The sequence below is a fragment of the Mercenaria mercenaria genome, chromosome 2 (genome assembly GCF_021730395.1).
Source record: "Mercenaria mercenaria strain notata chromosome 2, MADL_Memer_1, whole genome shotgun sequence".
Classification (NCBI taxonomy): domain Eukaryota; kingdom Metazoa; phylum Mollusca; class Bivalvia; order Venerida; family Veneridae; genus Mercenaria; species Mercenaria mercenaria.
This window is the reverse complement of record NC_069362.1, coordinates 88,206,434-88,233,202: the sequence shown is the minus strand read 5'-3', so window position 1 is coordinate 88,233,202 and position 26,769 is coordinate 88,206,434. Positions and strand designations below refer to the sequence as shown.

The 26,769-nt window shown below is 34.1% G+C and overlaps 1 protein-coding gene across 1 annotated transcript in view; it reads left to right on the top strand.

The window, feature by feature from the left end:
- Window positions 1–26,769, top strand: part of LOC123564527 (receptor-type guanylate cyclase Gyc76C-like) — a 365,429-nt gene that overhangs the window by 318,466 nt on the left and 20,194 nt on the right. The window contains exons 7-12 of the mRNA XM_045358180.2: window positions 2,706–2,878; window positions 3,903–4,038; window positions 7,763–7,917; window positions 14,294–14,478; window positions 23,940–24,054; window positions 26,445–26,597. Coding sequence (XP_045214115.2) covers window positions 2,706–2,878; window positions 3,903–4,038; window positions 7,763–7,917; window positions 14,294–14,478; window positions 23,940–24,054; window positions 26,445–26,597 — 917 coding nt within the window. The remainder of the gene's footprint in view (window positions 1–2,705; window positions 2,879–3,902; window positions 4,039–7,762; window positions 7,918–14,293; window positions 14,479–23,939; window positions 24,055–26,444; window positions 26,598–26,769) is intronic.

Sequence of the window (26,769 nt, the reverse complement as noted above, 5' to 3'; positions counted from 1 at the left end):
AGGTCAAATAAAAAAAAACCTTGTGTATGCGATAGAGGCTGTATTTTTCAATTAATCTTCATGAATATTGGTCAGAATGATAATCTTGATGAAATCTCGGACGAGTTGGAAAATGGATCATCTAGGGTCAAAAACTAGGTCACTAGGTCAAATCAAAGAAAAACCTTGTGTATGCGATAGAGGCTGTATTTTTCAATTAATCTTCATGAGTGCTGGTCAGAATGATTGCCTTCATGAAATCTAGGCTGAGTTCGAAAATGGGTCATCTGAGGTCAAAAACTAGGGCACTAGGTCAAATCAAGGAAAAACCTTGTGTATGCGATAGAGGTTGTATTTTTCAATTGATCTTCATGAATTCTGGTCAGAATGATTACCTTGATGAAATTTAGACCAAGTTTGAAAATGGGTCATCGGGTCAAAAACTAGGTCACTAGGCCAAATCAAAGAAAAACCTTGTGTATGCAATGGAGGCTGTATTTTTCAACTGATCTTCATGAAATTTAGCCAGAATGATTAACTTGATAAAATCTAGGACAAGTTCGAAAATGGGACATCTGGGTTCAAAAACTAGGTCACTAGGTCAAATCGAAGAAAAACATTGTGTATGCAATAGAGGATGTATTTTTCAATTGATCTTCATGAAATTTGGTCAGAGTGATTGCCTTGATGAAATCTAGGTCGGGTTCGAATATGGGTTATCTGAGGTCAAAAACTAGGTCACTAGGTCAAATTTAAGAAAAATCTTGTGTATGCGATAGAGACTGTTTTTTTCAATTGATTTTTATGAAATTTTGTCAGGATGATTGCCTTAATGAAATCTAGGTCGAATTTGAATATGGGTCATCTGAGGTCAAAAACTAGGTCACTTGGTCAAATCAAAGAAAAAACTTGTGTATGTGATAGAGGCTGTATTTTTCAATTGATCTTCATGATTTTTGGTCAGAATGATTGCCTTGATAAAATCTAGGTCGAGTTTGAACATGGGTCATCTAGGGTCAAAAACTAGGTCATATCTAAGAAAATGCTTGTTTTATCGCAAGAGACCAATTTTTGGGTCCAATCTTAATGAAAATTGGTCAGAATATTTGTTTCCATGAAATCACTAGGTCAAACATATTTTACACTGTTATGGTGTGTTTCTTAGGTGAGCGACCTAAGGCCATCTTGGCCCTCTTGTTCTTACATAGTATATAGCTACCTGAACCAATTCTCGAACAACATTTTCAGTTATTTACAGATATAGTATGTTTAGTTTCAGGTTAGCAAATAACTTCGCTTGTATAAATGATATCTACTTTCTGAAACTTGCGACCATGATCCCAAAGTGCTACTTTTATGACCTGTTTGGAACAAATCTCGAACGAGCATTGCAATAAAGTTGCAAGTGGCCAAAATTATAAGCATTTGTTTTTATTTTTAAACGGGAAACGTTAGATCACATCAAAAGTATGCAGATAAATTAAAGTAAACGCGTTTAATTTATTTCGTAAAGAAAAAAGTTCCTTTTGAAAGTATACTTGTCTTAACAAAAGCCGTGAGATCGCTGATACCTAGTCACAACACTGTGGTCAATAAAACTCTGGTCATAATGTGAAGACATTGGTAATGAAACTAGTTCGATATTTATCACAACATAGGTAATGATCGTTTACCTTACTCGATTATAATCTGAAGTATCTAAAAGTGAAAATCAAGTACTAAAACCATCTTTGACGGGTCATAGTAGAAATAGAGTCGAAGGTACTCGATAGAAAGCATGAGAACTAATTTCTTTATCGGATTTCTAATAAATGATAAACCCAATACGAACAATGAATTCTATATGCAGAAAATATTGCAAAATTCCACTGTTACCCAATTTTCCTGAGACTAATGTTTTGGAACTTAGTCAGAACAATATATATATACAAGTGATCTACATTTCCTTAAACATGCCTAGCGGTTGCGATGCCAAGTAGATTTAATTGACAAAATCAATGTTGGTACCGGTCGGGGTTTGTATGAATCACGCAGATTGCTAAGTTCTATAGTACTACTTTTACTTCAATAGAATATTTGGATGTTTGCAAGCCAAAGGGAATAGTTTTTACAGATGAAACTTAGTCAACAGGGGAAAAACCCCTTTCTTTAGAGATAGACCCTAACATTTTCATTGATAGAAATACATTAAATAAAATCTAGAAATTGATTTCCAAGTCCTTGAAATTAACAAAAATGATTTCACAAATGTGCAATGTATGATAGTTTTGCTAATATCAATAACAGAAATTTTAATATTTAATTCAAAGTTGTGATCCGCAAATAATGTCAACTCTTGCCTTGGGCTAGTACATTAAAGCAGAGATACTATTAGTTTACTTCCCTTGCAATTACACAATAGAGTAGAAAACGAAAACGGTTTAAGACACAATATTATACATTTTTGCACAACAAAATCGTTTAGGATTTATTAATATGTGTTTGATTTACCCCTGAATCACTGGTTCCTATGATTTTGTCAACTTACTTATGGTAAAAATTAACTTTTAACAAGTCGATAATAAAATGAAATACCAGTAAGTATTTTATAGTGCAGATAATACAGTTTTTCTTGTATCAAAATGTCACAATAGAAGCACTTTTGTAATACAGAACACCTGGTAGGATTAGTAAAGGTGCAATTATATTGATCTCTTTTTCCTATGCCTACTATCTTTATTTTATAGGAACCTCAGACCCACCATTGACGAAAACGAATGAGGAGGCTGTAAGGTCGTTACTAGTTATCACAGGCAGCCCACCATCAAACCCAAACTATGACGACTTCAAGGAGATCGTCAGCCTTTATGGAGAAAGAAAGCCATTTAGTTTTCCAAATCCATTCAATTTTCAGAGGAAGGTAAGTTCTTTTCAATATTTTTTAAAAGATAACTTTGAACGTACCTTAAAATCTACTAAAATCATGCAAAACTTTGCAACGTATCATAGCTTTCTTAGTTATGATTTGACTCATATTCACCATTCATGTATTGTATTTAAATTTACTTATACCAGACATTTATTCTCGTATGCTACTGTTTAACACACATAAACGCACCGAATGAAATTTTAATGAATAGACATTTACTGCTGCTTGTAACTTATTTTGTTTCTTACTTTATCTATTTTGTATCCGTTTACCTAATGGATAATTTATTCATTGTAGAAGAGATTTTTAACCTATTTTACAAGAAACTTCTATATACCCAGGGAATAGCACAGTATTGATTTTAGATTTCAGATTTGTCTGTTATGCAATAAAAGGCAATTTAGAGAATACTGATGGTAATTTTACGGAAAAAAAACAACATGTTTAGAGTAAATGATAACTTCGTGCAAAAGCCATATGGTAGAAAAGCAATACTAAAGATCATCAAGGTGATAAAAAGGGATGATTTTTCAGAAGCATGGAATGCCACTAAGCAAAATAATAGCAGACTTGGTGACATTGAGCCTTTTAATGATAGGTTATGAAATAAGCAACACACGTTTCACCTCCTAGCACCTGCTTAAGGAGAGTTTTATTATATTGCTTATTTGACAGAACAAATGGTATACATCAAGCCTACGTTTTATTTCAATGGGACCGCGTCTAAACGTACCTACGTGCTGAAATCTTTCGAGTGTGTGAATGTGATTAGAACTGATTTAAATATCATGGTTTTAGCGTTATTGAACCCAATATAGAAATTAGAAAATGTTCTGTCAGCGTATCTTAACACGCAGTTTCTCTAATGTTCCCCGCGAGTATTTATAATTACACTGCTGAGAATAATTACAGAAAAAAAATCCGCAACAGAGCCATGGGTTGTTGTTGTTCTATAGTAATTTATGCCATTAATCTAACTAGTTGTTAAACAATATTGTTTTTTTTTCTATTAAAGATATCCGTATATGCTGCCTACTTGTATGATGCAGTGATGCTCTATGCCAAGGCTGCTCACCAACATCTTGAAGAGGGAGGAGATATAACAAATGGAACAGCCATTATCCAAAAGATTTTAGGAAGTAACTATGTTGGTAAGATATTCACATATCAGCGTTTCTCAGGATATCCACTTAATACGGTCAATTTTTGATTCCTATTGAATGTATGTCTGTGTTATTTTTTTTACTTTAAGAAAATGTCCAATTGTAAGAATTAGATTTACAGGTGTCGTAAAGTTATAAACTTTAAATTTGATTTTGCTCCAATACCGATTTTTTTTTGTGTGAGGAAAACACGTTTGAAAATAAAAGTATTATACAGCGTCCATGGGATTAAATTCGTTTTGCCTAATTCCATTACGCTAGATTGCTGTAATGCAGTAAGCGTACAGGTGCGTTTTAATGGCGCTTGCGCATGTGTATTTATTGCAAAAGTCTCTACCATCTTTCTAATGTATTTGTATAAAAATATCTGTTAAGCTACTTTATTGTGAAAGGTTGTAAGCAGTGTATGGGCGTCTTCGAAGAAACTGCATAAACAAAATAAATCAATTAATCAAGTATGTTATTCAAAATGGACTATTTCTCTTAGCTACTGTTTAGTTCAAAATCTTACAGATTTCATCGAGTATTTCAGTTTAACCGCAGGTGTGAGAAGCAATTATAGTGTAGTAAGTACAGGAAATTGTAGTTTTTTTCGTAACTGCAGTCAGTAATTAAAAATAGGTCAGTATTATATATTTTCAAATGGTCCAGAACGCTTTTGTATAACATATCAGTAATGTGTCATAAGTACATGCTAATTCTCATACATAGACCATAATACGTTATAAAAGCGATGATACACGTGCATACAATATCACTATGAACTTTTCATAAATAATGAAAGCACTATAAGATGTGTGGTGGTGCTTAAAATAGAAATCTCTGTGTTTTGATAATAGAAGAAGAAATTAGTTTTTTATGCTCAATGTGGCATATATTAATCGGACCATCCGTCTGTTTGTAACCTCACTTTCCGATCAAAAACTGAAAACCCTTCGGTACAGGAATCTCAAACTTGGTAGGCAGCTTGATCATTATCGTCAGATGACCACTATTTATTACGAGGTCGGTTACTCAAAGGCCAAGAACGTCTCGGAGCCGAAAAGTAGCAGAAGACCACTTTTGCCTACAGTCATCGCACTTCATAGGATGATTCCTTGTGTTCAGTAAATGTTCCCAATTGTTTTAGGTGTCAGTAATTCAAAGTCAAGGGCTTGATTACTTTAAGCTAAAAATCGTTTTCCGAAGGATATTTGGCCTACAGTTGCCATTTTCCTATGGCGATTGTCTTTTGTCAAGAGATAACATAGCAGATCAAATGTCAAAGTCAAGGTGACCTTGAAACTGAAACCTGATTCTCCAAATAACTGAAGAACGTTTTTGGCCTATAGTGATCATGTTTCATACATTGATTGCCTGTGGTCAGTAGATGAACCCTTCTATTTTGAGGGTCGGTATGTTAAAGGAAACCGTCTCCTCAGTAATATGATAGTTAAGAAGTACTTTCTTCAGACCTCCATAGTCAACAGGTAGGTTACGTTGGAAGTTTCCAAATATTCTGTACTTTTCCTCGCTTATAGTGGACGGCATCGAATTATGCTATGTTTGTGTATGTATTTTGATTGTTTATATGTAAACCAAACTATTTTTTAAAAAAGGTATGGTTCGCTAGGGTAACATTATCATCTTGTGTTTTTAATTAAGTATAAATATCATAGGCAAATAATTTCAAAGAATGTCCTTAAAGGGCGATAAACTGTTAGAAAATTATACGTCATCATGCGTAAACTGTACCGTCAGTTTAGCTATTATATCCTTTATAAACCCCATATAGTTTAAGTAAAAGTGTATATTAGAAATGACTTTGTCTTCTAAGTTTCCTGGGAAAACAGTATTTAATGTTTTAGAAATGTAAGAGTTTAAATATCTTGCGGATTCCGGATCAATTTGGTAACAGAGCTCGCTCATTTATCTTACCGAAACATCTTGTTAAACAAGTGACATTCTCAATGTTACATTCTCAGTATGTTCTCATTGCAATTGCTTTTTTTCTAAAACTGTCGTAAATGGCTTTTTCAAAATCGACTGTGTTACAATCAGAGTGTAAATTTTAGAACTTGCTTGACAAATTTTCAGTATGTCTAGTTATTAAATCTACTGACTTGTTTGTCAGTGTTAGATTACAGAATATTTCTAATTTACTACGTAATACCTAAAATTCCTCTGTTGCATTTTACCCCCACTGCTATTTTTATTTTCTGTTCTGTCGCCTCATGTACATCCTCGTGATCTTTACTTCTTCTTTAAGTAATATCTTTGTTTCCAGATAATTAAGAACATTTCCAGGAGTTCTTATTGCGCAATCTTTCGTTATGTTTTTGAATATTACACAAGATATTTTCTCGGAAATAAAACAATTTAAAAAATCTATGTTGATTTTGGAAATCAGGAAATTATTTGTATCAGTTATGTAATATTATAGGTAGAGAAGTAAAAATTGAAGAAGATTTGTGAATAATTTTAATTTGTTCAGCCGTCTCTTGTACATCCTCGTGATCTTTACTTCTTTAAGTAATCCTTGTTGCCAGATAAGGACATTTCCGGGAGTTCTTATTGTAATGTTTTTGTATATTACAGAAGACATTTTCTCTAAAATAAAACATGTAATTAAAAAGATCCATGTTGATTTTGGAAATTACGAAATTATTTGTATCAGTTATGTAATAATATATCTACAGAAGTAAAAATTGAAGAAAATTTGTGGATAAAAATAATTGTCACGCAACTTAACATAATTTGCTACAGTTCTTCGTTCTCATACTTTTATACCAATTTCAAAATGGTCATACATTTATCCTGTCTATACCTTAAACACGGGCATGGTGACATGCATAATGGTGTCTGAAATTGATAGAGTAAGTATTAAAATAGATACGTGAACGTTTTTTTTAATTCTGTCCGCAACGAAAAATTCTTGGACATGTCCTTAAATATGAATCATCAGTATTGTTTTGTTGATGGGATAGGTATTTTGATATATTCGGGATAGAAAGAAGGCAAACGTATTTACAGGAATCAGCACTTAAAATAAATTCGACCTTCTCAAATGCCACCCAACTTACGACACAAAAACCCAAACCACAACAGAAAAAAAAACAAAGAGCAATAAACATTTTGCGTTTAATGTGACGGCTGTAAAACGTCTCCCCATACTTGGACTCGGTATTGTTATATTTTCTGGTTCTTTGGGATCGTGGAATACTCTCATTTTCACTGTAATATAATTCCGCTTAAGCCATAGCCAGGGGGCTTGAGGGATGCTGCAAATTTCGTAACTTCTCATCAACAGACTCAATCAAACCGAGTCTGCTATTATGTTGCTTGGATGCATTCTATGCTTCCAAAGGATCTTTTCACAGATTTTATACCATTTTTTTAGGTTGATTGTAATGGCAGCTTCAAGCTTATTCGAACCATTTTCGAGTCCCTTTCCTGGAAAAAAAAACAGTATTGGTGTCACATAATGAGATGTGGTCGTCACCCCATTTGGGCTGGAATCCATGATCCCCGGTTTGAGCGCACTACACCGCAGCGCCCCCATAAACGTTGCCAGCTTAACTGACATAATTTGCACAACCTATGTAAAATGAAAAATAATACTCATGAACACACCCTTGGAACGCTCATTATCAGAAACCCGCAGGGGGGTTGAATCGATTTAACGAGTACACAAATGTCTTGTTATGTAAAGATAATATCTGTGTTATTTTAGGTATCCAGGGCTTTATTTCACATATAGACGAGAATGGCGATGCAGAGGGCAATTATACATTATTATCAAGACAACCATTCAAAACAAATCTGTCAGACTATTCCATGAGACCTGTTGGACATTTTGAAATGGATAAAAATTACAACGGCCTCCCGGTGAGTTTTGATATGTCTATAATAGTTCGTTTATGTTCAATAACGTCCAACAACTAGGAGCGTTCAGAAAGTTCTGATACTAGCCTGCGAACTTTATAATAACTGATCAGAATAATGTCCGAGATACAATAATCAGGTATGTTTTTATGCCCCCGAAGGGAGGCATATAGTTTTTGAACCGTCTGTCGGTCTGTCAGTCTGTTGGTCTGTCCGCAATTTTCGTGTCCGGTCCATATCTTTGTCATCGATGGATGGATTTTCAAATAACTTGGCATGAATGTGTACCACAGTAAGACGACGTGCAGTGCGCAAGACCCAGGTCCGTAGCTCAAAGGTCAAGGTCGCACTTAGACGTTAAAGGATAGTGCATTGATGGGCGTGTCCGGTCCATATCTTTGTCATAGATGGATGGATTTTCAAATAACTTGGCATGAATGTGTACCACAGTAAGACGACGTGCAGTGCGCAAGACCCAGGTCCGTAGCTTAAAGGTCAAGGTCACACTTAGACGTTAAAGGATAGTGCATTGATGGGCGTGTCCGGTCCATATCTTTGTCATCGATGGATGGATTTTCAAATAACTTGGCATGAATGTGTACCACAGTAAGATGACGTGCAGTGCGCAAGACCCAGGTCCGTAGCTCAAAGGTCAAGGTCACACTTAGACGTTAAAGGATAGTGCATTGATGGGCGTGTCCGGTTCATATCTTTGTCATCGATGGATGGATTTTCAAATAATTTCGCATAAATGTGTACCACAGTAAGACGACGTGTCATGCGCAAGACCCAGGTTCGTAGCTCAAAGGTCAAGGTCACACTTAGATGTTAAAGGATAGTGCATTGATGGGCGTGTCCGGTCCATATCTTTGTCATCGATGGATGGATTTTCAAATAACTTGGCATGAATGTGTACCACAGTAAGATGACGTGTCACACGCAAGACCCAGGTCCGTAGCTCAAAGGTCAAGGTCACACTTAGACGTTAAAGATCATTTTTCATGATAGTGCATTGATGGGCATGTCCGGTCCATATTTTTGTCATTCATGCATGGATTTTAAAATAACTATGCATGAATGTGTGACACAGTAAGACGATGTGTCGCGCGCAAGACCCAGCTCCTTAGGTCAAAGGTCCTAAACTCTAACATCGGCCATAACTATTCATTCAAAGTGCCATCGGGGGCATGTGTCATCCTACGGAGACAGCTCTTGTTAACATTCAAAATGATATCAGATGTATATATGTACAATCATGGGACTGTCGAATGCACTGTTCACTGGCCTTTTTGCCTAATTATAGCTGTGAAAATCACGTAAGTGATTTTATAACAAGAGGGCCAAGATGGCCCTAGGTCGCTCACCTGAGAAACACACCATAACACACCATAACTGTGTAAACATGTTTGACCTAATGATTTCATGGAAAAAAATATTCTGACCAATTATAATTAAAATTGGAGCAAAAAATCTTGCGTGTAAATAAGTATTTTCTTTAATTTGACCTAGTGACCTAGATTTTGACCCCAGATGACCAATATTTGAACTTGACCTAGATTTCATCAAGGCTATCATTCTGACCTAATTTCATGAAGATCAATTGAAAAATACAGCCTCTATATCGCATACACAAGGTTTTTCTTTGATTTGACCTAGTGACCTAGTTTTTGACCCAAGATTACCAATATTCGAACTTGACCTAGATTTCATCAAGGGGACCATTCTGACCAAAGTTTATGAAGTCCAGTGTAAAATGCAGTCCCTATTGCATACACAAAGTTTTTCCTTGATTTGACTTAGTGACCTAATTTTTAAACCCAGATGACCAATATTCGAACTTGACCTAGATTTCATCAAGGCTATCATTCTGACAAAATTTCATGAAGATCAGTTGAAAAATACAGCCTCTGTCGCATACACAAGGTTTTTCTTTGATTTAACCTAGTGACCTACTTTTTGACCCAGATGACCCATATTTGAACTTGACCTAGATTTCATCAAGGCTTTCATTCTGACAAAATTTCATGAATATTAATTGAAAAATACAGCCTCTATCGCATACAGAAGAGTTTTCTATGATTTGACCTAGTGACCTACTTTTTGAGTCCAATGACCCATAATCAAACGTAATCAACGTAGATTTTATGAAGACAATCATTCCGAGGAAATTTCATGAAGATCAACTGAAAAATACAGCCTCTATCGCATACATAAGGTTTTTCTTTAATTTGACCTAGTGACCTAGTTTTTGACCTCAGATGACCCATATTCAAACTCGACCTAGATTTCATCAAGGCAATCATTCTGACTAATTTCAGGAAGATCAATTGAAAAATACAGTCTCTATCGCATACACAAATTTTTTTCTTTGATTTGACCTAGTGACCTAGTTTTTGATCCAAGATGACCCATTTTCAAACTCGGCCTAGATTTCATCAAGGCAATCATTCTGACCAACACTCATGAAGATTAATTGAAAAATACAGCCGCTATCGCATACACAAGGTTTTTCTTTGATTTGACCTAGTGACCTAGTTTTTGATCCAAGATGATCTATTTTCGAACTCGGCCTAGATTTCATCAAGGCAATCATTCTGACCAATATTCATGAAGATCAATTCAAAAATACAGCCTCTATCGCATACACAAGGTTTTTCTTTGATTTGAGCCAGTGACCTAGTTTTTGACCCGAGACGACCCATTTTCGAACTCGGCCTAGATTTCATCAAGGCTATCATTCTGACCAATATTCATGAAGATTAATTGAAAAATACAGCCTCTATCGCATACACAAGGTTTTTCTTTGATTTGACCTAGTGACCTAGTTTTTGACCCGAGACGACCCATTTTCGAACTCGGCCTAGCTTTCATCAAGATAATCATTCTGACCAATATTCATGAAGATTAATTGAAAAATATAGCCTCTATCGCATACACAAGGTTTTTCTTTGATATGACCTAGTGACCTAGTTTTTGACCCGAGATGACCCATTTTCAAACTCGGCCTAGATTTCATCAAGGTTATCATTCTGACAAATTTCATGAAGATCAGTTGAAAAATACAGCCTCTATAACATACACAAACTAAATGTTGACAGACGACAGACGACAGACAGACGACAGACGACGGACGCCGGGCATCGAGTGATCAGAAAAACTCACCCGAGCGTTGCTCAGGTGAGCTAAAAAAGTCGATACTGTTGTTTCACATTTCATAAATTCTTTTGAAAATTAGCATGCACTGCAGCAATTAGATAATGCTTTATCCAAAACAATAATGAAAATATTAAAATGCTGTCTTTTTAAATTCAATGATGTTATCTTAAAACATTAAATTGATATGATATCCACGTAAAAATATCAAATTTTTTTTGTTTTTTTAATTTTATGATGTCGTCTTAAAACATTATACTGGCATAACCTCAATTACAAAACTTCTATATAAAAAATCAGTGTTAGTAATGAACTAAATTAGTCAGTTACTTACTAACAGTTGTTTTTATTCATTCTGAAATTCAGGCCAACAAAAATGTTGTTTAAGATTTATTTTAAGAGATGTGAAAGTTGAAGTTTATGAATTTTTATTAAAACATTGTGAACACGCGGACACTATTTATATCAGAGATCTAATTAATCTGATATTTTTCTGACAAGCTCATCTGACATTGTACATGTTCTGATAATCATCTTTATCACAGAACATTTCAAAAGTGATTATTGAACCCATTTTTGACAGTTGCAGTGTGTTCTGTACGAGTGTACTTATATAATTTACAATGTACTTGAATGTCACGGTGATCCTTTTTATTATTATTATTATAGACCGAAAATCATGAAATAATGGAAGTCAGAACCACGATGGTAAAACTCGACAGTACGATAGTGAAAACTTGAAATCGCGATGGCGAAAGTCGAAACCACAATGATGAAAACGCGAAATTTTATCATTATTTCATGTTTTCATCATAGTGATTTTGATTTTCACCATTGTAATTCGACCTTAAACGTTCGTCATCGTAGTTTCTACTTTATCGATGTGGTTTCGACCGTTGCGGTCTAGGGAGAAGAATGAAAATATGATGATTCTGTCGGAACGCCGTAGAATATTATATCATTTTAAAGGTTAAAAACAGACCTTCCTGTTGTGGTATCATACATATATATGATTCCGATCATTTTATCTTCAGAATACCCGCCTCATAAAGTCTGAGGAAATGCCAAATCTAAAATATGTAACTTTCGGATCAGTTAGGATGTATGGAGGGGAATAAACAATATATTTTTCGAAATTTTAATAACTTATTTTGAAGTGTTGCTTTTGTCTTTTTTGTGTAACTGTAGGCACACAAGCAAACATCGATTCCCCGCTGAACATAATGATGTAACACACTTTATTCAGTACTAATGGTTGCAGCACTATTCACATGTAAAAGTTCTTTACTAACATATCAAATACATATTAAATGTTTCCCTCCTATGTAATGTTGCTTGAAAAGGTTGTTTGTTTGTGTTTTTGTCGCCATTCAGTTACTACGTATTGTTACAAACATAACTATATAAATAAAAGATTTAAATGAAGCATGGGGAATTCAACATTTTTCATTACTTTTCAAAATCTTAATATTTCTAGTTTTTGCACCAATTATAAATTAGCCCAAGTGTAAAGTATATATACTGTTTTATGTTCAAAACTCAGCGATGGCAGTTAAGTCGCGTTTTATTTTTGTATAAAAGATAGATTTCCTCATTTACTCTATGACACAACAACAGAGAAATACCTTGAGCGGATGTGGCAGATAGAAAAATTTAAGTATCATACCAAAGATGATATTAGCTAAATTCATTTACTAAACATATGATAGAAAGTAAATAATGAACATATGTTAAATAAAGACATATATGCAAATACAAAACATCAAATAAAGAAATGAATTTTACGGGAACATAATTGAAAATGTATAAAAAAGCAATAAATTATATGAAAAACAAATCCTCATGAAGATTCGAACTCGTGTTAAACGATTTAATATTTGCTATTGGTATCTGTATTGTATACGACTGAGCAATATTGCCATATACGTATTTGACAGTTAAATTGATTAACTTGTCACATATTGCACGAGCAATAGGAATAGGTATTTTTTCTATTATCACGAAATGGACACGTCCTTGCGTTTGCGCGGGAATCACGTTCGGGATTAGTTTTAACGGCTGTTAACAAGTGTTCTTTGATTCTGTATCAGTAATAACCTATTCTCTGCAAATACAAGTACGAGTGATTTTAGATACGATGTATTCTAGACATCGTTACGGAAAATATACATTTCGCACAGGGATCGAACTCACGTCCCCAGGCGATCTACGCTCTCCCAACTGAGCTTAGTGGAAACAATTTTCATAGACGTCGCTGATAGGAAAAAAGATACAAAGGTTGTTAATACGCACATGATAATATGTTATATACCGTGCTTACACTCAGTATCTCGTCTGTCAAAGGAAAATGTAAAATCGGGTGAAACTTGTCTGACTTTCTCATTACCGTTCGATGAATCTTGACACAAGTCTGAAGTGCATACAAGCCATATTCAAGAAGTACATGTATAAAAATTAGCTCTTAAGGATTGATATTATCAGCCGTGTATAGTAGTCGCAACTTGACCGCGATGGTTGACCTTCGGCTGATTATTCATATCGAATATTTCATTGTAGAAATAAAGGTTGATGGGGGTAGCCATGTATATTTACATGGACTATGTTTGCATCAGGTGAAGTTTCAAAGTATGTATACTTGCATTTGATCGGTTCAAACTTTCTTATACACTAATTTATAATTGCACAAATTTATGTTTCCACTTTCTCATGCAGCTCGTGTCTTACGTACACACCTTTTCAATAATAGGTTGTGCCTCATTATGTACATGTATTATAATACAAAGGTCAACCATCGGGGTCAAGTTGCGTCCACTATAACTTTGACATTAAGAACGTGCTTGCCAACAAAGCAATTACGCTAGATTTTGTTCAGCAGAAGCGGGTGCCGTCGTTTAATGAATAAACGTGCCCATAGGAAACCTCGTGTTGGACTGTATTTCACTTATATAAATGACTTGGTTAGACATTAATCAGTACCTATTCCCTTAAAAATATATATCTGGTTTTTACAGTCTATACTCAACATGCCAAAGAAAAAATACAAATAGACGTTATGTCTCCAAATAATCACCCAGACATAACTCATCGTAAACAGGTTAAAAAAAAAACGTCCAACCAGAACAGATGAGGGAATTGCTGATTCTGTTGAAATAAATTATAGCTTTATCTATATTTATAGACAGACTAAGTATAAATTCTAGAAAAAATCATTGTTTTGGTTTTTTAGGTATTCCGAGTACTACCAAAGAACATGATACATTGGGTGAATGGAGAACCTCCGATAGATGAACCAGAATGCGGATATAGGGCTCAGAAATGTATTCCGCCAAAAACATATACACTTGAAATTCTCGGAGGGACTATCGGTGGAATAGCTCTAGTCGCAATCATTGTGGTTCTTATAATCTATAGGTGAGGATACATATTTCCCAAAATTCTTCACTATGTTTATATTATGAAATATGAATATCTGAGCTTGATGCTGTTATATATTTTACTATTATAACGAAAATGGGGGTATTTATATTTGCCCATGTATACATGTCGTCTTTGATGTGTGTTTCCCATTATTTAGGATGCACCATTTGTTTTTGTTTTTTTGTTTTTTCGTTGGAAAATTTCAAGTGTAATTGACAAAATAATATTAGTCATGCTACTCCTAAGATTGCGTGGCCAAATTCGGAAACAAAATTATAGTGTTAATTGTCAATAAAGTCACTTATACACTCAATTTACATACACGTAGCGAATTTTGCTTCTGATTGTCTTTACATTGGATACACAGTGCATTCAGCCGCTTCTAGGAGTCTTTCGGCCTGTTCCACAAAATTTTATAAGTTTCATCCTGATTGTCTCCCAAGTATGGATTTTCGCAAAATATTTTTCTGATATATGGTATAAAGTGTATCACTACATAAAGTCTTTTCATTATTTCTTCTTTCTGATAGACCTGTCATTTATATTTCGGCTCCTGTCCATCTCCATCTATTTTAAAAAAGAACAATGCAAATGTCTTATTTACGGTCATGATCATTTTAGATTTCAAAAAATAAAACAAAATACTTTGAAACTGCGGACATATTGTGTAACAAAAATTGAACCTATCTTGACTTTTTTGAGTAATATCTAACTTCTATCCCTTCAGTCACTTAACCAAATGACATTGGATCACTAAAATTAAGCCTTCATTCTTTAACTAAACCCAGGGGATAAATTGGTACGTTTCTTTTAACATGGGCGGATTTCACTGGTGTCAAGTCATTCATCCGTAACTAAAAAGCTTATAAATAATAACTGGCTTCAGTCTTTATTTGGTGAGCCATTTGCAGTATTAATTGTCCCGTTAAAGCGTAGCGCGGAACAAACAGCACAAAAAGTTCACAGCAGTTGACCAACTTCAATAAGCAATAACTAATTATTTATGATATTCACTTAATGACTACGCTAAAGTCAATATATTACGAATCGGATAGAAATATCCGTCCCGAGGGCACCTGCGCATTGGGAGGTAATGAGGCTTGCCGAATTACCGCCCATGCGCAGGTGGCCGAGGGACGGATATTTCCATCGGATTCGTAAACACATGACCTATATTTTTTCTTGCATATCGTCTACATGTTACCATTTTATTCTGGCAGATTATTTTTCCATCCGATTCGTAAACACATGACTGATATTTTTTCTTGCATGTCGTCTATATGTTACCATTTTATTCTGGCAGATTATTTTTCTTGCATACCGTATTTTACAAATAACAGGTAGAAATATTTTCTTCAGACCAGATATGTCAGAATCTTTACGTATATGTCTGTTTAATAAATATAAGTTTCCAGATGAGTCAATTCCATGGTGATATATAGCTTGTCAATTGTGTTGTTTATTAGAAAACACAGAAGTGTTACATATAAATTGATACATTGCATTTCTGAGTTACTCCGTTTATAATCTATAAATGTCACTTCTCCAGACGATCTTTGTGTAGGTATCAAAGGAAATGATTTACATTCACTGCAAATACAATTTTATTGCTTGATCAGTCATATATTTATTCTTGATACATTCTGGCCGTTTAGATTTTGATTTAATCATATTTTACTATATTTTAGAACTCTTTGATATAAAGCAAAAGGGTTGGACAACAAGTTCCGACAGCACTAGATACAGTTCTTCCCTTAGCAGGTGATAGGAAAACGAAAACAAAAATTCACAGTAACAAGCAGTTGCAATAAAGGCTATTTGACTTTCTACAAAATAGATACAAAATACAAAAAGCACATATTTTCATGATACAAAAGTGATGTAATGGCAATCGTTTGTCCGTCTAATGAATTGATATATGTCTGTATACACATAAACGACCTATCGTGGTCGTACCGTTTTAATCAGACGTTGTTTTTGTTTTTGTTTTACTATAATTTAATTTTGTGTTTCCCTGCAATTAAAAAAAAACAAATATTCGGCATCTTCAATACTATAGCCAAACTAGCACAGAGATGGATCTCTCACATGAATACTGAATCAAAGTCCTATATCTGTTGATACACGGAAATAGACCTTACACAATATAAGTAAAAAAAACTGGAAATTGAGGAGGTTTGAAATAAAAATGATCTATATATCTTCTGAAGTTGAAACTAGGAACCCTTTTAGAACTGGGATGCAAAAATCTGCCCGCTCAGACAATTTCTGCACATACAATTACACTAGGAGAAAACAAATGTTCTTCCATACATTTCGATCAGTAAATGTGTGCAACAGTTAATCATTTTTATAGAATCAACCTTGCAGTATATTTGCGAAAATAGTTGCCGCATTTGCCCATATAAAATTAACTGTATAAAATTTGTATACACTCTACAGTCCGTATTATTAGAGGAGTCGATGTTCATTATGTCTCCCACACCACTGTGGGGGAGACATATTGATTTACTCCTGTGTGTCCGTGTGTCTTTCTGTCACAAATTTTGTCCGCGCTCTAAGTCGAACATTTCGCATCCGATCTTCACCAAACTTGAACAAAATGTGTTTGCCAATAAGTCCATGGTTCGATAACTAGCCAAATCGGCCCAGTCACTTTTGAATTATGGCCCTTGAATTACCGAAAATCGCTCTGTACATAAATGCCAGTTTCCGGACTCTAAGTCATTGGTGCGTAGTAGATGCCAGTATCCGCACTCTAAGTCATTGGTTCATGGTTGACTCAGATACATAACTATTCAGATGATTAGGAAGTTGTGGGAGACATGCGCTTTTCTCAAAAGCAGCTCTAGTTCTCCCTGTCTATATGATCGTCAGGCCAGCTCAAAAAGTAGGATCCTGTGATAATTCTGTAGTGCAAGAAATTTGGTGCATGTGTAAATTGCAATATGTGGTCTATGCATGTTCTTCTATTTTGTTGCAAAGGCAACATATGACAACATATATGGTTGTTATTGCAACAACTACTTCAAAAATATGACAAAGTTGAATCTCGAATATCTTTTATAGTAAAAGATATTTTTCATGTCACATGGTACATGGATAGATGGCACATTCTTTCATTTTGTTGCTATGGCAACGAATATTCACAGATATGGCAAACGTGGTTTCTACAATAACTTAAAATGTACAAGGTATTTTTCCTTATACTTGTTATATATATAGAAGACAATATGGAGGACATGCACGTCAGTTTATTTTCTCTATTTGTTTATCTGTCTGTTTGTTCGGCCTTTACGTCCATCAATCACAAATGGGAGATTCGGTAATAACTTTTGAAATACCAGGGACGTGTTCATGAGATATGTGCCATAGATAAAACAGAGTATTGTAAATATGCAATGCATTTATTTTCCCTTTTGTTTGTCCGCTCGATCGTCTGTCTGTTTATCCTTCAGTCACAAAAAAAAGAGCCTATGTTACCTACATGTTTATAGATGGCTGGTTTTAAGTTTAATATACAGGTGATTCTTATTGCATCGCATGTGACAAATGTCCAGTATGATAGGGGGCTATTATAGTTGAGCAATCGTCTTGAGCAAACCAATTATTTTTAACTTAGGCTTATATACTGCTTTTCATGGAATTACACGCTAGTGTATCATTGAAGGATCCTTGTGCACCGCCGTATGAACACATCTGTGGATTTCTCTAAATTGTTGTTTGTACTTGTAGGATATGTAAATGTTGAAGCCCGGGGCTAGAGGGCCTGGACGGTAGCATCCAATTCAACTACAGTCAATCAACAGGCTCAGTCAAACCGAGCTTGCAACATTTTCTTTTTTTTTTTTTGTCGTGTTGAGCGACCTGTCGAGTTTCTACTTTTGCTATTTTGTTTCTTCTTGTTTTATATGTTTATACAAGGTAACGTGTAATTCAGATAAATACGTTCTTCATTTAGCCAGAAACAAATCAATTAGCAGAAAGTGTAGAATTTAACAAAGAAAAGTCGGTAAAGCAAAGTCGGTTCGACAAAGTCTGGTCGTGACGGGTAATAGCCTTAACGCCCCTGCCCTCGCATCGGCTCAAACAGAATTTTATTAAATAATCACAAAGACTGGATAGACTACTATAATATATCAAAACTAAATCAAAGTATGGGTAAGGTTTTAACATGGCCGACGACAGTGCCGGTAAAAGTACTGTTTTGGTTATGACAAGAGGTAAGACTGCCTGTGCAAGAACAGTTAGTAGTCATCATTCTGAATATTTCTTCTCATTACAACTCCTCTTAGATTACAAAGAACTAAACGACCATATTTATAGATATCATCTAGTGTATTACACTACCCTTTTGTCTGGCTTTAGTTCTGTCTGTAACCAACCGGTGATGATACAAGTATTAAGGGGTGATCACGGTTTACTACTTATTTCTCAGAAATCCTCCCCATTTTTCTCAGTTGTAAAGAGATCTTTTTGTGTTAAAAATGTCACGTAATTAAGCTTTATGGCGATCAATGTAAGTTTTATTTCCGTATTAACCATGAACATCTTTATTATTTCATTAGTGTTTGGTTACCCATTTATTCCCGAACCTTTTAGTTTGGGGCTAATAATGGCCCAATATTATGAAGAAGGTTGTCTATATGCTTTCTAGTTTAAGAATAAAGCATTACAGTCCGTATTTCGGAATTTACATGTTTTTACTTGAAACTTTTCAACTGTTCTTTACAAGTTGAATTGGTTTAAATGAAATATTTACCATTATACTCTCAAGTGGGATTAATCTTTTTACCCAGGACAGGGCAGTTCAAAATAATGCTGAAAGTATAATAAAAAAGGGGGCTAATTTATTAATATTTTCACAGTCCTTTATTATGAAAAAAATTAACGGAGATAAAACAATGCTTGCCGCTGTTTTAATTAACACACAAACATATTTCCCTCAATACAACACATTATTCTTTGAGATAGCATCACTTATTTTTTGCAATAACATTTTCTGTCTGTCTCGCTTGAACCGTTCTCAAACAGAATAACCAAAGAAATTGTGTACGTATCAACGCAGAGCCACACTATGTTTCTTTATATCAACAGAATAGTTTATTATTATGAACATGTCTATCAGATATCTCTTTACAACCACAAAGACCTTTTGCTATTTGGAATAGTTTACCCTAATTTCAAGTATTGACAAAATAGCTTGTGGAAAGGAGATAAGCTGCTTATCCTAATAGAATACGTATTCGCTCCGTCATAAAACAGACGACAAGTTTCCTAGTCAATTATCCCAATCAAATTGGACAGAAGGGAAATAAATTTGTAAGATTACTGCCGCAGCGTCAGATCTTTTCACAGAAGTTTGGAAAGAAGCCAGAAAGTGAAATAGAAAAAAAACGAAGCTTTTTATTGATTTCCACGAATGTATCAGAAGTAAGCTGCATGTTAGATAGTATAAAAACAAATTAATGAATTACCTTTCCCCCCAAGAAAAAAACTGCAACTCGTTAATACAAATATCAACATCATATATATATCAATGTGATTATTGCAATGATAAGGTGCATAATTGGCAAAACTTGCAGTTTGTAATCCAGTGGCAATTACTCTCAAATATTTGTGAATATTCTGGCTACATTTGCTGGCAAACATACTAAAGTTAATGCAGAGTTAAAGTGAGCCGCATCATGAGAAAACCAACATAGTGCATTTTGCGACCAGCATGGATCCAGAGCTGTCAGGATCCATGCTGTTCACTAATGATTTGTCTAATTGCAATAGGCTTTGAAAGCGAAAAGTATTGATCCTGAATGCGCAGTCTTGTCTGGATCCATGCTGGTCGCAAACGCACTATGTTGGTTTTCTCATGGTGCGGCTCATTTAACGTATAGTTTATATTCTATAACAGAGTTTCAAGCAATACGATCAAAATTGTGGATAATAACTCTGATTATAGTAGATTTAATTTCAAAACTTTCTGCAGGAAGCAGCTGCGTGTGAATAGCAGTCGCACCAAATATCAACCGTATAATTATTGAAAGCAAAGTAATTGCATCGGCTGGACAAGAATCGTAGGTGTTTTATTAGTTAAAGGGCAAAATTCTAGTATTATTGTGAACATTGTTACTGCACTTGAAAGAACAGTTCTTCGGTTGGCACAAACATTTACATATCATAACAAAATGGTATGCGACATTACGTTGTTTATTAAACAATCACACTTAATATCAGTTAAGTTTGACTTACAGTTACTAAGGCTGCTAAAGGATGGACGGATGCACGAATAGTGCAAAATCTTTACCCCTTCACTTTTCGTAACTCCTCATTAAGTATAAGGTTGCGATAATGTGCAGTCTATACAGCGCATTATACATCGAAAAATAAGAGAGCTCGAACACGTCCTTAAGACGCAAACTATTTTGTGTACCTACAAATTGAAATTTGACACGAAATTGTATCTAAGATATAGAAAAAATGATATATAAAATTTAAGATAAATCATGTTGGAGGAAATTTAAACTTTAAATGTGCAGAGATATCCTGCAATAATTCATTTTGAATATATGTTGTTTCCTAATTATTTTACCTGCAAACATTTTCTTGTCATAGCCGAAAATAAGAGTTAAGCAGCATGTAAGCCTATCTACGGCTGCAAATTTTACATTAACCGAGTTTAGATCGTTCTGAAAATTTCAAATGTTATCTTCTCAGAGCAATATTTCTCCCGTTAATGACTTAGCGAGTCTTAAACTATATCTCTTGTACATTGATTTTCTTTATACAGTTCAGTCTAGCATGGATTTACTGCAATGGTATTTTTAATGTTTTATGTCATGTACAAGTGGCAAAAGCTGGAATTTATACTCACAGTTTTGTCGTACCTTGTATATGTTTGAGTAATTATGTTTCTGAACACAAATGTATACTTTCACAATGTATTAGCGATGTTTAGATATCAAAGTTACTACAATCAAAATCGTTTGACGGGCGTCTGTGACTTACTGTAAAGTTAAAACATACAAAGTTCAGTTAGTAAAACATATATTGATTAAATGCGCCAGAACATTCAAAAGCAATTTCTGAATCAGTATCTGTTATTATGTAATGTACAATCATCAATATCAAATCAGTCAAAAGACGGATATTACAAAGTAGCATTTCCTAGCATCACCATGATCAACAACTGTAGTTTACACATTTGTCATTCCGTTACTAAGTGTACTCATCTTTCGGGAATATGACCTGTCTTTTAAATGGGAAGGCAGGATTATTCATTTGTTTTTGTTAATGAGCATTTAAAACGAGCAAACGCATTTATAAAACACAATATATTTATTTTTCAGTTAGAACATACTTGCTTTACAGCTAAAATTTATATAAAAAAAGAATTACAAAAATTAAGTGAAGCCGCTTTTGTTTGAATAACGCGTGAACAAATACAAGATGGTAGCCTTAACGATAGCCCCGAATCGAGTAACCGTTTGCTTCGGAAAATAGAGACCAGAAAAAGGGTGTTCTTTTCAAACATTTAATTTCACTAGGTGCACACTGTTGACGTAAAAGAATTTATTGTATTGAAAGATAACGGCAGTTAATAATTATCCCTCTGGGGGCTTGATGAGCACCACGGATTTCACCATAGTAGGGCAAAGTGTTAAAAGCATTGAACTACATAACGCACAGATAATTTACAGATGTTATTTACAATCTATAAAACAGATAAATGTCTCGTAGGATTGGTTTCAAGGGAATATTTGACAGCTGTACTCTCATAAGAATCCTTACAATCAGGACATCTCAGAATAGAACATTAGGGTTTAATTTCAAAACATGATTGAAATTTAACTTAAAGGTATTTGAACAGTGTATCCGTTTTAACTCCGAATGTGGTTGGGCCAATGACCGTTTCAGTGTATATCCTGCTGCTTTTCATTATGTATTTATTTTTGTATCAGTGTGCTTTTTTGTATGCATCCGGTAACTATGCATTCATTCACGTAACGTGGTATTCATTTTGAATTTTTGTCCTACTTTTTAAAAGTATCAACAGAATTGTTATAAAATAACTTCATAGTTTTCACTCATTTGAGAGTCAAATCATACATACATATAGCTCATATGTTTGTGTAAGGCGGTCCGAGAAAACACCAAATGAATCTGAAAATTTGGTAACATTTTTCCGTCTTACTTATTTTAATTATTGTCTGAGATTACCCGGAGAGTGGTTCTACTCGAGCATAATCGTATAAGAGACAATTCTTAATTCATTATTCTACGCAGACTTGTAAATATCAGAAGTACCAGATCCAAATAAAACTGACATTGGTAAAAATACCACCGAATGTGATTTTTATGTACAAATCCTGGCATCAGCCTTGTATACTTAGTGTTGTCGTTTAACATATATTTTCATAACAAAATAATCAAAAAAATAAATTCCTCAAAATAATTCATTTAATAGCAAAACTTGGCCATTTCACATTACCTGAGAATTTTCTTTCTACTTTTGCTCGTGAAATCTCTTTACGAAAATGTCATTTGTAAACGATGTCAGATCTCGCGTTCAGATTTGCGGAATTTATTGTAACTAAACAAATGTAATAAATTGCTAGAGAGATACTCTTGTGTGTGTTACTAATTATTTGAAAAATATTACTTGAATTAAGTCAATCAAAATCATTAAGAGAAATGTTAGCTACTCTGAGCAAATGCGAATTGTAGTAAGTTACTTAAAAGGTGAGTTTATCGTTTTTCTCTGACCGTGTCCTGATTGAGCACATTTCCCTCCTCTTCCTTTTATCATTCCTCATAAAGTACATCATGGCTTAAACGTTTGGTGTTATTTTGAAATGCCGTTTGCCAAGTAAATGGGGCATTTATAATTATTGAACTTTATGATATTTTTTGTTAGTGTTTTTACACATTTTATTTGATAGAGGTGTAATAAGGTTGGCTAAAACTGCACAAAGCTAAAAATAGATATACGTATATTTAATTTGACAACAATTGCAACATATTCACATATTCATTCCGTATATGATATCCTAGCAGAAATGATAAAAAAGCATACTATTGAAATGTGCCAAAATCTAGTCTAAGTCTTTGGTGCATTTTCAAATTCTGTCAGAGAACTAAAATCGATATTATTACACACAATAAACTGTAATATATTACAACCAGTTAAACTAAGAGAAAAACTTGTTTTTGTATAACAAGTGCACTGAAATAAAATAGAACTTGAATTGACGACACAAAACTACTACAAAAAGCTACAAATTACGTTTCAAAAGAAGAAATCTTCATTATAAATAATTTTATTCAATTTTGATTTAGAAATTATCTGTTCTCAAAAATTAAACGAATTCTGCACTTAAAAAAGTTGATAAAATGGCAACTAGTATTTGTCCCACCCAATTTGCAGCTTAAGCTGATGTATTTTTGTTTAATACTGCTAGGAACTGGCGTTACGAGCAGGAGATTGCGGGCTTACTGTGGCGAATCAACAGGGAGGATTTAAAAACACCTGATTCTATGGCAAGCAATGGCAGGAGAGATAGTTTTGGTAGCAGGGTAATCTTTACAATCTCTTGTTCTGATAATAAAGTCTCAATAAAAATCCATACAACATTATTGGTCGTAAAGTTACATCACAGCCCGTGAGTTATTTTCAGAAAGAAAGAAATATCTATAAAAAGATTTCTTAAAGTATTTCTCTTGTCTCATAAGTTTAAAATCGTTTACATAAAGGTAGAAATACATCAGGATAGGCTAATATTTCTGCTTTAATTTAAAGATATTATTTTCAACATCACGAACACTCAGATAAAAGTCATTGTATCATTTCATTGGATATTTGTATCTTTGAGGAAAGCTTCAGTTAGCTAAAAGGTTTACATATGACTGATGTAGAAATACAGAGAAGATTCGTACAAGGTCCTATATTTCTCTCGTAATTGCATGCATGCACGTTATTTGACATCCTGTTTACTTCTTGAGAGACATTACTCTGAGGTTATTTGATTTACTGGATAATGTAAAAATACTGTATTTAATTTAGCAAGGTTACACATAAACCTAATTACGTGTCAGTTTGAGTTCATTTTCCCTGATGTGTAAGAGACATGGAACTGGTGCAAAGTGTAACTGACCTATTATTGTGGATACTAAGGATATTTTATCTACCCAACTGTACAAATTAGGAATAAAAGTTGTACGAGTTCATGTACGTGCTTTATTTCAATGAAAGTATGTGTCGACATTGATAAAAAAGCGCAGCGTGTTATTTAAGAAATAATTTATGGCAAAACAGTGCTTTATCATTATTTATACACGATGGGCGGTTATACGACGGGCGTAATAATTTCATGAGGGCGCAGCCCGATTGATATTATTTCAGACGACGTATAACCTGCCGAGTGTATAAATAGTGATAAAACACTGTTTTGCTATAAATTATTTCGATTCCAATATGTTCTTTATTGAAAAAATTATATCAGAAATGATGAAACTGTTTCTTCGCGCAAGCATGGCGCCAATAGTAGGTCTTTGTTTATACACGCCAGGACCGGAAATGGTGTCTTGCGACAGAGTTCAGTTCGGGCGAAAATTATTGTGATTTATTCAGCAAAGCGAATAATTAACTCAGTATGTGTGTAAATTAATCTACACATATTTTTCGTTTAAAACATGTTATTAAGTAAACTATTTCATGAAATTTGAAAGCGCTACTTCTTGATGCGTACATGGCGCTAAATATCATGTTGGTGTGACACAAAGGTAACATAATATTGTTGTGATGATTAAAACATTGTTAGTCATATTAGAATCGTATATATTACCTGTACACGTTAAAATAAAATTGTAAAACTAAACCCATATTTTTACGTGTAGCATTAGTGACCAGCCGTGTTAGATAAATCGGAAAGAACTTAGCACGTATGATTGTACTGTACGTACGCGTACACTCAACAAGTATTGAAATTGCAACCTCTCTGTCATGTCCAATAAATAAGTATTTGTATAGATCATAACTGAATTGAAAACTATTCTCCATTGGATATGTCCCTTCAAGTGGCTTTTGTAATGTGTATTTACTAGAAATTATGTGATAGCCTTTACATTAGTTATTTGCGGAATTAATCGTCTAAAAGTCGACATTTCCCTTTTAAGAGGACAAACGAAACTTCGCCTGTTTTGCAGAAATTGCAGAAATTCTTATGAAGTTAAACTCCATCCGTTTCAACGGAGTACTTTATAATCAATCCTTCCGATGTTGTTAGTTTGGGCTTTTATATAGCAATTAACTGTAACTTGAACAAACGTTTTAAGTGTACATTTATTTCTAAGAATTTTATCTGTGAAAAGGAAACTAACATTTAATTGTAAGGAGAATGAGTGCGATTAAGAATGGTACATGGTCTTAGTGAATTCTTCTCTTAATTGCACGCTTCTTAAAACTCGATCAATATTATTTTCATTTTCTTGGTTTTAGATAGCACGTTCTATGTTATCTGAAAGCCTTGTAAATGTGGCAGAATAAAGCTAATACCGGCTTATATATTTAAAATGTTTTTACAAATATGTAGACTGGTTTCATTTCAAACATAAGAAGAATTTAAATAAGAAAATGTAAGCAGTAACGACAGTTGTAGAAAACTAATCATAATATGAAGTTTTCACCAAAATAACAAAAGATAATAGGTAAAGGTAGATTTAAACACATTTAGTTATTTTTTTCGCATTTCGTGGCATGGTATTGTTTAATCAAAGTGCGAAATTATTGGTTATAATGAAGTTTTTTTTAATAAAACGTTAATATTAGCTAAAAACATACCTATCAATAAATTGTAAGGTACTGATGGGTCTTAAATTCCTCATTACGTTGACTGAATGGTTCATTTTTCATGTTAACTTTGGAATGTTGCTCCGAGCTTGTATATAAAACTGTTTCATTTTTGTAGATGACTTTGTCTCAACTATCGGTAGATTCCAGGATGTCATTCACCCAAGTGTACGCACGGACAGGTGGATACAAAGGACAAATTGTCGCACTGAAGATGTATGAGAAGAAAAACTTGTACTTCAATAGGAAGATGAAGAAAGAGATGAAACTGGTACGGAATCAATTGTTGGGCTTTATATCATGCTGGTATTTCCATATTAAAGGAGCTTAAATCAAATTGATGCGACCGTGTATCACGGTGCGGTAGCTATTTGTAAATGTACCCTCCTTCAATGTCATTTCCCGTGAGGTCTTCTAATTTTGAATAACTGTTACTGGTAATT